We start from the raw sequence: 16,159 nt of genomic DNA, 5'->3' as shown, positions 1-16,159 counted from the left end.
TGAACTCTGGTGCGGTTCGCTTGCAGTGGGAAAGCATCCAGCGAACCAGAGAGAGGAAGAGATGTAGAGCAACATGCTGGATCATCTTGCAGCCTCATCTGCTCATAGTAGACGGATTCTTGTGAAAACTGTACTTAAATACAGGAGTCCTAAGACTTCATACATCTTGTGTCGCTCCATGTTGCAGTTAACAAGTCGACTGAAGGGAAAGGATTTCTGTTTTCAGTCTTGGCCAGTCTGTGAGCTGGGTTTTCTTCTTCCTACCATTTTTTCCTTCTTGATCAGTGGTCAGTTCAGGGAATATCGCCACAAATGAGGCGTTGTGTGACCACGTTGTCCAGGGGGTTGGTCCGCTTGAATCAAGTGTAGGGTAAAGCAAACCAAACGAAGGTGCAACATTTCCTGGCTAATCGAGCCGAGTCCCCCGGAATATCATTTGTGTCCCATCAAAACAAGCCAGAAGCACATAGTTTTAAGGTGTGAAAGTTATACAGTTTTGCTTTTACTTGGTTTAAAATGTTTTCTGTCAACAGATTGCACAGGAATCTTTAACACTCATGTATTTAAAAAGAAGAGTTGCTTTAGTTGGAGATTTGTCTTCTCTGGACTCCTGAGTTTCTTTGTTAGATGACACCACCTCAGTGTGACGTATCTGCCGTATATGTTCCTCTGCTCCTTCAGGTTGAGGACAACATTACCGTCATCCTGCTCAGTGAAATCGTTTGGGACCAGTTCAGACCAAACTCCGGCTGCTTTGAACCACTTCTGCTCCATTTCCCTGACTACAGTAAAGGTATTTTCAGTCCTAATACCACACTGCATAATGATGAAGCACACATGAGGTGTGAGATTTGAACCTGTGATTTTGTTCTAACACCTCATTTAGCGACTGTAGAGAAATATTTTATTTACGGTGCTGTATAAATTTAGCACTTACTGCACAGAAACAGTTGTGAAAATCTAGCTGTTTTTTTTTTTATAGAAGCACTGCTTGTTAAAATATCTCTTTATGTGTGAAGCTGAGGTTCGTAACGTTGTGTTAATTATCCGTTTGAAGGTGAGCTGCAACAGATTTTATCCCAGGACAGAAATCCTTCATATTCAGCCGAGTTTTACTCGTCCTACATCAACATCCTGCTAGGAGTCTTTTACTCGGTCTGCCGAGACCTCCGAGAGCTGCGACACCTGGTCAGAAACATGCATTCACATAAGCTGTTGCTCATTTTTTATTGCCTTTAGTTTTCATTTATTTTTTTCCATTTTCAACCAGGCTGCCCTCAACTTTTCAAAGTTCTGCGAGCCTTTGGCAGCTGGGAAAGGTAAAGGGTGTTCATTTATCTGTGTTATATAAAAAAAAGTCATTTAACATGTTTTTTCTAAACATGAGTTCATTTGAGCAGGACTTTGTGAGAGAAGAACAAATAATAAAACAACATTCACCACATCCACAATGAACTCAGCATTGTTAGACTATAACTATGTTTGCTTTTAAGTTTGTGTATTCATGCACTAGAGTTCCTCCACTTGTGCTGTTTGCTTGAAGCATCACTGGTGCACATACCCAGAAATTAGCACCATCCACATGCAAGCTGCAGTATACCGGTGATCAGCAGGCGAAGGTAGTGTGGGGGGAAATGTGACCACTTATCCAATATCCGTAACTAAAGGAGCTTTAAATCCCAGCTACAGGGCAGCTGTCTTGTTTTCTGCGCTGATCTTAAAATCATCCAAATGCTAATCTCCTAAACAAATGCTAATTGCTTAAATCCTGCAAATTCTCATGTTCTGTGCAGTCTGAAGTATACTGTGGTGCAATCTTTTGTAGGACTGGGTGGTATTGCCAATATTGTATGTCACGGTATTGTTCAAAATGACACTGTTTTCATGGTATTTTGATGTTTGTTTCTATGCATGATTGACTCCAATGCCATTCATTTTTTCAATTGTTTCTGAGGATGTGGAGCACGCCAATCTCTGAACTAGGAATTATTAAATAACTGTAATAATCTAATCTGACACATCTCCATTCACTACTGAAATGTGATATTAGAGAAACCGCTGGCTACATTTTACAGTCCATCATCGGGTTTCTTCCAGAGTATGAATGTATGTAGAGACATAAAACTCAAACTTAGTTGTTTTCAAAGCTTCCAGTCTTTGTTGGACATGGTGGCGCTCATGATCTTAGCGTTAGCTGCTAATGTGTGAGGGAAAAAGCCTGTAAATAGACTATTCTTCTCCCAGTTTTTTTCATTGTTAAACCACTGTTTGCAGTACAAGACCAATTTATTTAACAATGAACTGGTTTTCTGTATGAACCACTCAGCACGAATTCTTTGAAAAAAGGTTTAGTTCACAGACAACTTGTGAATTCCACTGATAGCTGAAACCATTACTTGTGTGAGCACAGGGTCAGAAAGAAACTAAATTCTCCATCTCCTGAAGTTATGGTTTAAAGATTAAGAGATAAAAATGATTACATAAAAACAGAAAGAAAATAGCTCAGATAAAGAAATAAAGTTAAGATTTCAGCTTAAAGAACCAGATCCAGATCTGGACTCTAAATAAAAACTAGTTTGTGCAGCAGAGAACAGGTGGGTCTTTAACCTGGATCTAAATAAACTGAGTGTTTCAGCTGATCTGAGGCTTTCTGGGAGTTTGTTCCAGACATGTGGAGCATAGAAGCTGAATGCAGCTTCTCCATGTCTGGTTCTGACTCTGGGAACTGATAAGAAACTGGATCCACATGACCTGAGTGTTCTGGTAGGTTCATACTGGGTCAAGAGGTCACTGATGTTTTTGGTCCTAAACCATTCAGAGCTTTATAGACCAGCAGCAGAACTTTAAAGTCTATCCTCTGACGAATAGGCAGCCAGTGTAAAGACCTCAGAGCTGGACTGATGTGGTCCACTTTCTTGGTCTTAGTGAGGACTGGAGCAGCAGAGTTCTGGATCAGCTGCAGGTGTCTGACTGATGTTTTAGGTAGAACCTGTAAAAACACTGTTACAATAATCAAGCCGACTAAAGATGAAAGCTGGACTAGTTTTTCCAGGTCCTGCTGACACATGCGTAGCTATGGTAACTAATGTTGTTTTTCTTTATGACCTGTGCCAGTGGGAGCATGTAGATGTTAAACAGAAGAGGCCCCAGGATGAAACCTTGGGGAACTCCACATGTAATTCTTGTCTGCTCAGATGTAAAGTTACTTATAGACACAAAGTACTTTCTATTCTCTAAATAATATTTAAACGAGTGTAGCACCAGAGAGGCCACCCAGTTCTCCAGTCGTTTAAGTAATATTTTGTGGTCGACTGTATCAAAAGCAGCACTGAGGTCCAGTAAGACTAAGACTGACATTTTTCTATCGTCTGTATTCAAACATATGTCATTAATGACTTTGGTCAGAGCATCTCAGTGCTGTGGTGCTGTCTAAAACCTGACTGGAAGACATCATAGCAGTTGTTTTGTGTTAAAAAGTCGTTTAGTTGATGAAAAACAGCTTTTTTAATTATCTTACTTAGAAAAGGAAGATTTGAGATCGGCCTGTAGTTGTTCATACGTGTCTAGTAGGGCTGGAAAATAATTCAATATCAATATATATGGTAATGTACTTTTATTCAGTAACGAGGATATGAGTTTTGAACACATTTCTGATATTTCCACATACATACAGTTTATGATTACAGTGTTTTACTGACTGGTGTTCAAGCTAGTCAGTGAATCAAGCCGAACAGAAATGCTGCAGTCTGGACCAGATCTGGCTCCAGAGGTCTTGAGACCTTTTTGAAGAAACCTGTGGACAGGATGTCCAAGTAGCAGGAGGAGGAGTTCAACTGACACAAGATGTCGTCCAGATCTTTGCTGTTAATGGGATTAAACTGTGTCATGGTGCTTAAACTGGTTTTCAGTGGACACAGCATATTTCCTGAACCTGCTGCTGCTGATGAACCAAGTGTTTGTCTGATATTCTGGATTTTTTCTGTGTAGAATTTAGCGAACTCATTGCAGCCTTGGTGGAATAAAGTTCAGGTGCTACTGACACAGGAGGGTTTGTTAACCTGCCAACAATAGCGAACATAATTAATAACATAAATTTATTAGTCATTTTAATGAAGGTGAAGGTCTGCCTTGTTTAATTTTAAAACACAAACTGATATCATGTTTACGTCCTCCGTCTCGGTTCGTTCTTTCTCCATGTGGTATCTCCAGACCCACCAGGCACACAGCAACACATCAAACCTTTATGAATGTGTCTGAAATTATTCTTCCTCTGGCTTCCTGGTGTCCTCCAGAGCTTTGACTGCTTGATGCTCAACTCTTTTCCTAATTAATATCTAAATGTTTTGTAGAAATTAAATTTAAATGTTTTTTTATTTCTTTTTTGTGTGAATGCAGCTTCAGTTATTTGTGTTTTTTTTGTGGTTTTCTTATTAATTTACTGATATATTAACAATATAAACAAAATATGACTTAATATATGCTACCGATGTGGATGTTTGATCAGTATTTTATGATATTTAGTGAAAGAGACTGACACACATAAGCTGTGGAAAAACATTGAGCCTCATCTGAAAAAAGCCATGCAGACGGTTTACCTGAGGGAGGTGTCCAGGTATGAGCTGTGTCATTTATTTGCTCATGAAATTCTCTGTCGTTGCTTTTTGAGTTGGTAACAGCTGATTGTTTCTGTAGTCTTCAGTGGGAGCAGATGCAGCAAACGGAGGACGAGACTGGAGCTTTGAGAGGTGCTAACACAAAACCGCTGGGTTCACGCTCAATACTCTGAACTTTGACCCGTTTTTGTACATTTTTTCAATAACAGTTGCAATAACATTTTTAGTCACATTTTTTAATCCAGTGTCTTTTTCTCTTACATGTCTTTAATACTCTGTTGATGCAAAATGTCCACACACTAAAAACTGATGTAAAATATTTTTTTTCACTCATATTTTAATGAATCACTTATACAAGTTCAGTCCTACAGAAACTTACCAAAGATTTAATCAATTTGAAACTTCTTTTTAAATCCCAGTTTGACAAATTTGAGGACACAAAGGTTAAATATACTTTTTCTTTCCAGTACGTTTAACAGAACACTAGTGCATCAATATTTGCAAGAATGCTGGCTTAACGCAGTTATTTCCTCCCGTCGAAGGCTTATCAGCTCACACTCACGTTGAACTGCCGTATTACTCCAAGTACCTGCTGATCGCTGCCTATCTGGCTTCCTACAACCCAGCTCGCACGGATAAACGCTTCTTTCTTAAGGTAGAAAAATGTTATATTAGCCGTGTATTCCTGGAAATCCATGCTGTTGTGATGCCACATTGTGCTGCTGCAGGATCTGATCTGTGTGAATTTGAGAGGATGATCTTCTGTTTTTGCTCAACAGCATCACGGTAAAATAAGAAAAACAAACTTCCTGAAGAAAAATGAAAAGGTGATAATCCTCTAACTAATCCTGGTTTTAATTAGATATATTTTTATGTGAGAAGTTGACGTAGTGCTCATATAATCTGTCTCTTCTAGACCAGCAACCACCTTCTGGGCCCGAAGCCCTTCCCTTTGGACCGCTTGCTCGCCATTTTCTACAGCGTAGTGGACAGCAGAGTCGCCCCGACCGCCAGCATCTTCTCTCAGGTCAGACTCCACTCGGCTCTACTTAATGTAATCAGAGAGGAAGCAGAGAATCTCGAGTCCTCATTTGTGCACATTTTAACACAGATGATTGGCAGATAGTTCAATCAAGATCAATAAATGTTAGAATTAATAGCTAAATGCACAAAACAGGTAGATGTTTGATTTCTGTTATTTTTTTCTAAGTGAGTCAGAATTTGCTGACATCTATGTTTATTTAGTACATGTGTGTTGCTGCAGACACACTTTTCCTGTTTTTTTACGTTGTTGGGAAAGTAGTTGGAAAATCAAACCACGTCTCTTCTGTTTATTAGATATTAGAAGTAGATGAAGTTTGTCATAAATACGTTGTGTTGCAGGTACCAAGTAGTTAATAATAAGTCCTTTACTGAAAAAAGATGCATCCAGTAGCATTAGAGTTAAATTGTGAGCTGCCTTGAGAGTCCCAGCCGACTGTGTCAGGATTCACGGGTTCAAATAGTGAAAGAGAGGTTCACAAAGCAAAGGACGCCATTTTTACAAGAGTTTGTCACCACAATGTCTCAGTTTTAAACACGCGGACAGTTTTCCGTGTCCTGGAAAAGACGTAATTCAGCACTCTCAGTATCACCATCACGACATGGTGGAATATCGATGCAGCTTCAGGCCAAACTTTGAAATGAATGGATGCTGTTATCTAAGCTAAAAGGAGTCCAAAAGATAAGACTGACTTTTACCAACCAACCAGAACAGAGTTGGTTTCTGCTTTGATTTTTATTTTTTATTTTATTTTTTTAAACTTGTCCTGTCCAGCATGGTGGCGGCAGAATGATGGTCTGGCTGCTGTGTTGGGCCGAACAAATTTGCTTTGCCAAACAGAGCTTTATGGGTATAAGGCTCCCCATCAGTCAGTCCGTCCATATGATTCATCAGGCTGGTTTAGATGTTAAAAACTTCATATTCTTGCAGGTGAGACTACTCGGTATCGTGGTATCGGTATCTACTGATTGCCGGGATGATTATTGTATAAAATTCTTAGCCTTACCTGATTTAAATGTCTTTCTCTAATCGACAGCAGAGAAGCCCTGGACTTAGAAAGCTTTTTATTTTCCTGAGATTGTCTTTCTGAATGCCACCATTTTACTCACTGCACTAGTTGTGTAGTCGTCTAGTTTTCCCTCGTTGAGTCCTGCAGTCTTTCTCTGTGATCCGAGTTTCCAGTGTTAGCTGAAGCTTCGGAATATCACAAAAATAACTTCACACTTTTCCAATTTGCCAGATAAGCAATTAAAAAGGGATGTTCAGTGTAGGAACCTGATGTTAAACTATATTTTTATACATTTTAAGTGAAAATAGTGAACTATTTATTGTAAAATCATGCCTAACAAACCCAGTGTCTCATGTGAGAGTTTTCCACCCATATGGTCATGGGTTAACAGATCTATTTAGGGCTCTGAGCATGAAATGGGTTTAGGAAACTAGACCCGACCCATATCTGTGCCACTGGCTTTCATCATTTCTGACTGCTGCATGAGGAAGTCATTCTGTTCTTCTCTGTCCTCGCCCAGATTTCGTCTCTGGTGACCTTACAACTGCTGGTTCAGGTCAGTCATGACGACCAGCTTGATGCCCCAAAGTACAAATGTGCAGTTTCGCTGGATTTCATTTGTGCCATATCCAGGTGAGTGTGTGCGCCCGCTCGTCATGGCAGAGGCTAACCGAGTTATTCAGGTGAACTGACCTTTTGCTCAGAGAACATGTTTGATGTATTTTCCAGGACGGTGAATTTTGATATTGTGAAGTATCTGTATGACTTCCTGTGAGCCGCGGAGCGTGAAAGAGAGATGAGACAGAGACAGCAAGACAAAAGAGAGATTTCATCTGCAAGAGCACACTTCAGGTCAAGCGTTTGGTAGCATAAGAGCTCAGATTACTGATGTGGAGGGACGTTAATCTGATTATGTTGCTGCCCCCTTGTGGTTGCCTGTATAAAAAGCCTTTGCTTGACTTGAAATATCCTAAAAATGTGTTTTCAAAATAAACTTTATTTTCTGTCATAATAAACAAATATCCTGTACATTTTGTTATAGAACAGAGATTCAGCAGCCAGGCTGCTCTGTCTCTAGTCGTTTAAAAAGGAGCTTTTGTGGCTTTCTACCAGTTTCCCCTGACATGAAGGCATCCTGGCACCGTACAGGTGAATCATTGTCGTTGCTCAGAGGCAGGATTTTTTCTCTCTGATGTGTTTTTACCCTGTTGAGGTACAGCATTAAGTCAGATGATGTAACTGCTGCAGCTGGGCAGATGCACAGGTTTTAAACAACTAAACAACGCTGGTTCTCAACATTTCTGACCCATTAAACTGGTTATCAGTTGGATTATTATTCCTGTACTTTGTTGTAATGCTGCTTTGGGCCTGACATGCTTTCATGAGAAGGCAAAGATTGGAACTTTTTTATATGTAGAAATGTGTTAATTTATCTGTAATCCTGGTAAATCCATGTTGATTTCTCCTCTTCAATAATACCACCTGATATTAGACATGGGAAGGTAGAACTTTTAAGGGTTGTGCTTCTGTGGGGGGGCAACAGCTTAATTTGTGGGTGGTTACCCCAAAAATGTACACAAATCTCTGAGCCAGGATGATCTGAGAGTACCTCCAGAAGGTGGGAGTGGAGAGGATGGAAGGACCTGCTGAGTCCAGAACTCAACTCAACACTTGTGGGATCAGCTGTTCAACGGGAGAAAATTACAGGGGATTTGGGCTCATGTTTGGAGTAACCGCAGAAACACAAACCTTACAAGTTAAACCTTGTGAAGGTGGCTCATCAGGCTTTCCAGTGATGTATAATACAACAGCAGATGGTTTTATTAAAGGAGTCAGAACAAAAATCACAAATTATTTCACTTTTTGTGTGATGAAAGGTAAACTGATCCCAGATTAACAGATTCACATTTTAGGCAAATTATGATATATTCTGTGTAATCTAAATATAAGATTGTAAATTAAGGTGTTACAATGATAGGTTTAACATTTTTAGGTGAATTGAGCTGAAACCAATGAGAGAACAGGGAAATAAGTATTCACTGAGACATGAATAAAAAGCCAAAACATGATGAAAATGTTGCATCATTAGATAACCTCATCTTGTGAAGCAGGTTTTAGCTGTCAAACATGTGTTTTTTGTGTGAATCCTGATTATTTAAATATTTAGCTTTATTTTCATCACTAGTTTTGTGTTGCGTTTAGACAACGAAATGTAAAAAAAAAAAAAATTAGGAATGTGTAAGATCCAGAAAATCTTAATGAAACATCTCACACTCAGGTGTTTAAAGAGTTTTTATTTTGAGTGTACAAATTAGCATAAGCTGAACATATTCAGCACTCTTCACACAGAAGGCACCAGATGAGCGCAGCCAGCAAACAAAAACATCTCGATCTGTGTTGAAGCTGAATTAGATGCTGATCTTTCAGCCAAAGAAATGATGCTAGACCAGCTTGTATTTTACTTTTTGGTTCTTTAGATATTCCAGATTTTTTTTATTTACTTATTTTTTAATGAAAAGTTTAAAAGATGATAAAAAAGGTAAACATTTGAGGGTCCTATGAGCATATTCAACTAAACTCCACAGGCTTTCACCTTCACAGCCCAGACGTCTTCAAATTAGCATGGATGCTAACCACACTGCTTCCTCCTGTAAACCCCACAAGCAAGAGTAGGTAAACAGAGATTTGAGTGATGTGATGCAGAGGAACTTGGACAGAAAATAAAATGTAAAGCGCATGTGCTTCAGTGCACGTGGCTGCCACTCTGCTCCGCCATCCCCCTCCTTATCCCTGAGACTAAGTGGACTGTCCTAAAGATCATCCTTCATGCCAGGGTGGCCTTGGGAGAGCTCACCATCACTTAACAAGGACAATGTCTCGTCTGCAAGGATTGACTGAGTCATCCCATTGAAAGTGCATAGGTGTCACCCCTCTACAGAGTAAACACAACATATGTTAGTGTGTGCAGTGCACTGGCATCACATTTCAGTGGGTTCATTATTAGAATTCCCACTTTAAAAAAAAAAAGAAAAGGACCATCTTATTTTTATTTCCAGAGGCAGTGTAGCACTCAGGTCAAATCGCGAATGAGGATGAGGTAGTTGGACAGACGTAACCTAAACGCTGTGCCTCCTGTTGTGGATCATGGCCACAATGTGGCGGAGGTCCAAACTTTTCATCATCACTTCCATGAAGTCTTCATCAGTACGAGCTCCGGCCACAAACTCCTCCAGCGAGAGCTCACCTGTTCAAAGAGGCACATCATGTTCAAGCTATGCACACTGGTTGAACAGAAGCCCGGTTTGAAACGGTACTGGTTTGACATGAAAGTTAGTACAGGTTAACGGTGACAAGCCAAACAGAACATTTCCAGCCTTTTATATAATAATTTTAGATTTTAACCATTTCTTTCTCCCTGTCAGCTCATGATTTATGTTAGAACATTACATTAAAGGGTTTTTCAACAACTCAAAAACACACGTACATAAGCCAGGACTTGGTACATGCACACATTTATAATACTGAAACAGCTTTCCTTTTCTTCAGGCATCCGACACATTTCACCGTACTGATTTGGATATTTACCCTTCCCACAATACAACTTCCTGCAGGATGCAAATGTAAAGGTTGCATTAGGAGTCAGAATGAGGTAATGAGGCAGGAGTTGGTGGACTTAATCCTACCTGAGAATGATCAGAATAAAAAGCAAGAAGACTGCAGCTGATCTTAGCTTCAGTTCTTGTCATAGAAGTTGAATCTTTTGTTAAATGTTTAGGGTTAATTTCTGTGTTCCAGCTCCAGCTTTTCATTTTTCTGCATTCAGACTGGATTTAACATCTAAACAACATTCAGCATTGCCAGCACGTACTCACCGTCTCCATTTACATCAATCCTGTCAAACACGCCGTTTGTGAAATCCTCAGCTGTAGTTTCCTGATTTTCGTTCCCATTGATTGCACGGATGGCCTGAAGGAAAAGGAGAGAATCAGCTGCTGCAGTAACGACGTGGCTGGACACAAAATGCAGTGTGATGGGGTCATGGACTCAACCTTGATGATGTTCAGGAGTTCGTGCCGGTCGATGCAGCCGTTTCCATCCACATCATAAAGTTTGAAGTACCAGCGCAGCTTGTGCTCCATCTTTCCTCTCATCACCAGACTCAGAGCAGCCACGTACTCCATAAAATCTATGTAGCCGTCCTGCAGAAACGAGCGATGAGAGTCAAACATCAGATTGTCATAAGAGACAAGACTACATGTTTTTTCATATATTTCCAGCTCTTCAGAGCTGTAATAAGCAGATACCGTCTTGCATCTGTTTACTGATCCTGTGCCAGGACAGAGGATTATCTCCGGGGACTGTCTGTGTCTAAACAATCTTAGCATCAAAGCATCGTCTCGCAGATAATCTCATTGTTTAAATCAAGCAGAGATTACCAAAGCCTTTTGCTAGCCGAGGGGGAAACTAAATAAAGCTTCCGAACATGACATCCTGTGATGACCCAGTCGCTTGCCCAGAAATGACTCCCAGTCAGGCTGGTTGGATGCAAGCTTGTAGCCACGAGCCGTAGTTTTCATCTAGTTTTGCAGTAAATAACATGAGAATGTTATGATCAGATGTTTAAGCCATTTTGTTGCTGAAACTATAAGTTTATAAGCAGAAAATTCCCACATTTTATTCTGTTTCTAACAAAAAGAGCCCTAAATATTTAAATTAACAACTTTTGGATTATTTTACTCCTAAATAATGAATTAGACATGAATGGCTTCTTATACGGCTTCTTTTGTCTTAAAGCTGTAATAAACCGCAACCAGCTTTTTAACTCTAAATTTTAACTTTAAAATTTATATTATTATCCAACCCATCAAGAACAGACCTGTTTTAGAAAAGGCATTTTAAAAGAAAAGTTTACTAAAACCTTAATTTCTCAGCTTCTTATAGAGAAACTTGAAATAAAAAACATTCAAGGACTTGTATTTGTATTATAACTCATTACTTGTCCCCCTAATATATTCATCTAGATCAGGGGTGTCAAACTCTGGTCCTCGAGGGCCGGTCTCCTGCAAGTTTTCATTGTTTCCCTGATATAACACACCTGACTGAAATTAATGGGTTATTGTGAAGAAGTTGACAAGAAGCTGTTTGATCCATTTGATTTTATTCAGGTGTGTTAGATCAGGGAAACAATGAAAACCTGCAGGATACCAGCCCTCGAGGACCGGAGTTTGACACCCCTGATCTAGATAAACAAGTATGCTGAAGTGGCATCAGGCTTAAGAGGAAGCTAAATTTAAATGAATAAAGCAAATTAATGGGCAGAAATGCTCACAGTCTTTAAGAATTAGACCTTTTGAAATCTGTTATTTTATATTTAGAGTATTTAATTGGAGAGAGGAAGACTTTCAAGATGTCTGTGGAATTTTATCACAAGTTATCTTCCTAATCTCTATTGTTTTATAGTAAACTGTTTAAAATCCACATATGGTGTTTACGATACACAAAGAGCTAGAAAATACGTAGTTTTATCTTTAAGAGCAGGTTGTTTAATCGTATCGTTCATTTCAACCCCCCGTTGTATGTTAACAAAACTTTTAAAACGTAGTAAAAATTCCTCTCATGTTCCAGTGTAAGTTGTCACGAGTGTGATCCTACCTTGTTCATGTCAAACGTTCGGAACATCTGCTCTATGTAGGCGTTGGCCTCTGGATCCAGACCCTTCAGCCCAAAGAACTGCTTGAACTCGTGCAGGGTGAGCTGACCCGAGGGGCACTCTATCATGAACTTCTTGTACCAGAGGTGCATCTCCACCGCCTGCAAGTCATCCACTGTGCTTCCCGTTGAGTTGCCCATGTTTCTGAGAGCAGAAGGCCAAGAAGTAGCTTGATGTAGGCTGGTGCACAAACCGCACTGCCCAATTGGTCTACTGTGAAGCGGAGGTTATCCCTGTTCACAGTCACACAACAATGGGACCTTTAGGGTGAGAGTGGCAGCCAGTGGGGGCCTTTTGTAGTTTACTGTGCCTCCACGCCCCCTCAGTGTTCTCCTTGGGTTTAATCACTGGCTGTAATCCAGACAAACGTACAGATGATCAGCTTAATCACTTCATTAAAAGGGCAGGTTGGCTGTTCCACGTTTACCCTGAGATATGCTGACAAGCACGATTCAGCTTTCATCCATCACGTGCAGGCATAGGACATCCAGCATGCATCCTGCCTGATAAGACGCATCTTGTTCTGCATGTGGACTCGAATATCAGCAGTGCAGCTTTACTGAAAGCAAAACACACTACTTTTACTCTGCTCCTCCCACCAGAAATATGCACATTGCTGCTCCTGCATAATATTAAAGCTCAGGATGAACATCCTCTAACTATAGAGGCTCTAAAATATTCCAACATTGTGCATCTGCCTGAAATGGTTTTCATGTTTGGCCCTGCATTTTAAAACCATCCACTTCTTCCAGTGGGCCATTGTGATGAGAGTATACGTGTCTTATTTCCACTAAAGGAGCTGAATGATTAGTGTTGTTCCTGCATGTCTTTAAGTGATGTTTATTTTTCATTACATCTGAGCTCTACTTGTTCTAACGTCAGTGGTTCAGGGATAAAAATGAGGTAATATTGGTATTAGTTGGTTTAATAAATCAACATTAAAATTTACAACCCAGTTCCAAAAAGTTTAAATTAATTTACAGTTTACTACAAAAGGCTGGTACAAATCAAAAGGTGCATTCAACAGCTAATCAGGTTAATTGGCAACAGGTCAATAACATGACTGGGTATAAAAGGAGCAGAGCCTCAGATGTAAAGATGGACAGAAGTTCACTAATCTGCAACAAGATGCATCTAAAAGTTGTGGAACAATTTCAGAAAAATGTTCCTCTGTGTAAAACTGCAAAGACTTTGAAGATCCCACCATTTACAGTGTATAAAATCATCAAAAGATTCAGAGAGCTAGGAGGAATCTCTGTGCGCATGGGACAAGGTTGAAGGTCTAAACTGGATGCTGGTGATCTTGGGGTCCTCAGGCAGCACTGCATTAAAAGCAGACATGATTCTCTACTGGAAACAACTGCATGAACTCAAGAAGACTTCCAGAAACCACTGTCTGTGTACACAGTTCACCCTGAAACCCACAAATGCAGGTTAAAGCTCCATCATGCAGAGAAGAAGCCAGATGTGAACATTTAAAATGGTCTGAGGCAAAGTGGAAACCTGGATGAAGATGTGAACTAGTTTGTGGAAAGCATGGACGGCGTGTCCTGCAGACTAAAGAGGAGAGGGAGCATCCAGCTTGTTATCAGTGGACAGGTGAAAAGCTGCATCTCTGATGGGATGGGGCTGCATTAGTGCCTATGGCGTGGGCAGCTTCCACATCTGTGAAGCTCCATCAATGCTGAAAAGTACATGGAGGTTTTAGAGCAACATCTGCTCCCATCCAGACAACGTCTCTTTCAGGGAAGACCTTGCAGATTTCAGCAAGACGATGCTGAACCACATCCTGCATCCATCACAGCAGCATGGCTTCACAGGAGAAGAGTCTGGCTGCTGAACTGGCCTGCCTGCAGTCCAGGCCTTTCACCAGTACACAACATCTGGAGCATCAAGGAAGCAGAAATCCTGCAACCCAAGGTCCAGGACTGTAGAGCAGCTAGAATCCTGCATCAGACCAGAATGGGACAACATTCCTCTCCTAAAACTCCAGCAACTGGTCTCCTCACTTCCCAGACGTTTCCAGACATGTTAGAAGAAGAAGATGCTACACCATGCCGAACACCACCCTGGAACTACTTTTTACACCATGCCAAACATCACCCTGGAACTACTTTTTACACCGTGCCGAACGTCATCCTGAAACTACTTTTTACACCGTGCTGAACGTCATCCTGAAACTACTTTTCACGCTGTGCCGAACGTCACCCTGGAACTACTTTTTACGCCGTGCCGAACGTCACCATGGAACTAGTTTTTACACCGTGCCGAACGTCACCATGGAACTAGTTTTTACACCGTGCGAATGTCACCCTGGAACTACTTTTTACACCGTGCCGAACGTCACCCAGGAACTAGTTTTTACACCGTGCCGAACGTCACCCTGGAACTAGTTTTTACACCGTGCCGACCATAACCCTGGAACTACTTTTTACACCCTGGAACTACTTTTTACATGTGTTGCTGCCATCAGATTTACTATCAGCTCAGATTTTCAGATGATAGATTTTCAATCAAATGTCTCTGCCTCAGCAGTGGGAATAAAGTTCATGAGATTTGCAGCACAGGGTCCTGGTTTTGGAATTGATGTCATATTTAATAGAATAAAAATGTATTGGACACAAACAATGTTAAGAATCTGGTGGTTTTCAATAATTCACACTTTCTACTGGAAACCCATCAATTTATAGTAGAAACTCAAAGTGGGGATTAATCAGATTATTCTCAGCTTTAATTGTGTTTATATGTAAACAGGATTACTAAAGATTAGTAAATAAGTTTATCTGGATACCACAGACTAAACCATGAAGGCAATATATTTAAAATTAGTGGGAAATATAAAAAGGAGCCATTTTATCTCAGTATAAGTAGCAAAATAATACAAGCTTAATATTCATTCACAGGCTTTAAAGGACATTACATGTCTTTGTTACAACATAAAATCATATTCAACAGTAATAAGTCAGCTGCACTCAGAAATGATGAGTGCATGTGTTGATCCATGTAACTTTACATACTTCAGTTTGCTAACGTTATATTTAAAAGACAAAACCAAAAACCAATACACAGCTTTAAAAATTAGATAAGTGATTAAAATATACAAAAAATAACATAAAAATGTCATTTTTAAAGCAAACTTAATATTCCAGAATGGTTTAAACTAAGAAATTACCTTCAGTATACATTGATAGTAATGTTTGTTTCTTTCCCTGGCCATAAACAAATATTTAAGTCAAACAGGAACTGGTTAGTAGACTGGCCGTTGAGCAAATATACATTCTTACAATAAAGTCTTTGTATAGTTGGTGAAAACCTTGTCTTGCAATAATGTACTTCACATTACATATTTTACTGTAGTTTGCATTACCCTGTAATACACTTTAATAACAGTCATATCAATTGGTATGACAAATGATTGGCAGCAATATTTTTTCCATCTTCTGGAGGAGGACATATTATGTAATGACACATACACAATATAACGATGATAAAACTGTGTAACAAGTAGCTATAAGACTTTAGTAAGGCCTCATTTTCTTTCTCCGTTTATTCTGCATCATATTTAGTTTTCTTCAGCTTCAGTTTGTAGTTTTTATTCCAGCATTTGGCCAATATGGCACAGTTGAAAAAAAGTGTTATTTAAAAAAAAAAGGAAAAAAAGTCACTTTGGCTCCATGTTAGAGTTTGGGCATCTCGCCCTGGAAGCAGCATTTCTCCTCTTCTTCTTGTGCAGACGTTTGTAAATGAAGTCAAAAGCTGATGCTGTATATTTTGCAAACAGGCTG

The 16,159-nt window shown here is 39.8% G+C and overlaps 2 protein-coding genes across 6 annotated transcripts in view; one reads left to right on the top strand and one right to left on the bottom strand.

Moving 5' to 3' along the window:
* Positions 1–8,126, top strand: part of orc5 (origin recognition complex, subunit 5) — a 28,395-nt gene extending 20,269 nt beyond the window's left edge. For 4 of the 5 annotated variants that reach the window (XM_041977365.1, XM_041977364.1, XM_041977363.1 and 1 more), the window contains 10 exons: positions 682–793; positions 1,058–1,188; positions 1,271–1,319; positions 4,522–4,612; positions 4,693–4,745; positions 5,156–5,268; positions 5,393–5,440; positions 5,530–5,640; positions 7,185–7,297; positions 7,394–8,124. In XM_041977365.1, coding sequence (XP_041833299.1) covers positions 682–793; positions 1,058–1,188; positions 1,271–1,319; positions 4,522–4,612; positions 4,693–4,745; positions 5,156–5,268; positions 5,393–5,440; positions 5,530–5,640; positions 7,185–7,297; positions 7,394–7,439 — 867 coding nt within the window. In that variant the 3' untranslated portion in view covers positions 7,440–8,124. Of the gene's footprint in view, positions 1–681; positions 794–1,057; positions 1,189–1,270; positions 1,320–4,521; positions 4,613–4,692; positions 4,746–5,155; positions 5,269–5,392; positions 5,441–5,529; positions 5,641–7,184; positions 7,298–7,393 lie in introns of all 5 variants that reach the window. The other variant, XM_041977367.1, reaches the window with a different exon arrangement.
* An 819-nt stretch (positions 8,127–8,945) lies between these two features.
* guca1a (guanylate cyclase activator 1A) lies at positions 8,946–13,094 on the bottom strand. Its single transcript, XM_041977677.1, has 4 exons — positions 12,317–13,094; positions 10,714–10,863; positions 10,537–10,630; positions 8,946–9,908 (listed from the first exon to the last, which is right to left on the bottom strand). The coding sequence occupies exons 1-4, from the start codon at positions 12,512–12,514 to the stop codon at positions 9,781–9,783; spliced, it is 570 nt and encodes a 189-aa protein (XP_041833611.1). The 5' UTR covers positions 12,515–13,094; the 3' UTR covers positions 8,946–9,780.
* Positions 13,095–16,159: the final 3,065 nt, after the last annotated feature.

This window comes from Melanotaenia boesemani, chromosome 23, assembly GCF_017639745.1.
Source record: "Melanotaenia boesemani isolate fMelBoe1 chromosome 23, fMelBoe1.pri, whole genome shotgun sequence".
NCBI classification, from domain to species: domain Eukaryota; kingdom Metazoa; phylum Chordata; class Actinopteri; order Atheriniformes; family Melanotaeniidae; genus Melanotaenia; species Melanotaenia boesemani.
This window is presented reverse-complemented; position numbering and strand designations above follow the sequence as displayed.

Bases quoted from the DNA above. Each gene is read 5' to 3' on its own strand.
- guca1a (XM_041977677.1), bottom strand. From the start codon at position 12,514: ATGGGCAACTCAACGGGAAGCACAGTGGATGACTTGCAGGCGGTGGAG. The intron at 10,864-12,316 runs GTAGGATCACAC...TCGTTTCTGCAG, and splicing joins GAACGTTTGACATGAACAAG to GACGGCTACATAGATTTTAT. The intron at 9,909-10,536 runs GTGAGTACGTGC...CTCTTTGAACAG, and splicing joins GATTGATGTAAATGGAGACG to GTGAGCTCTCGCTGGAGGAG.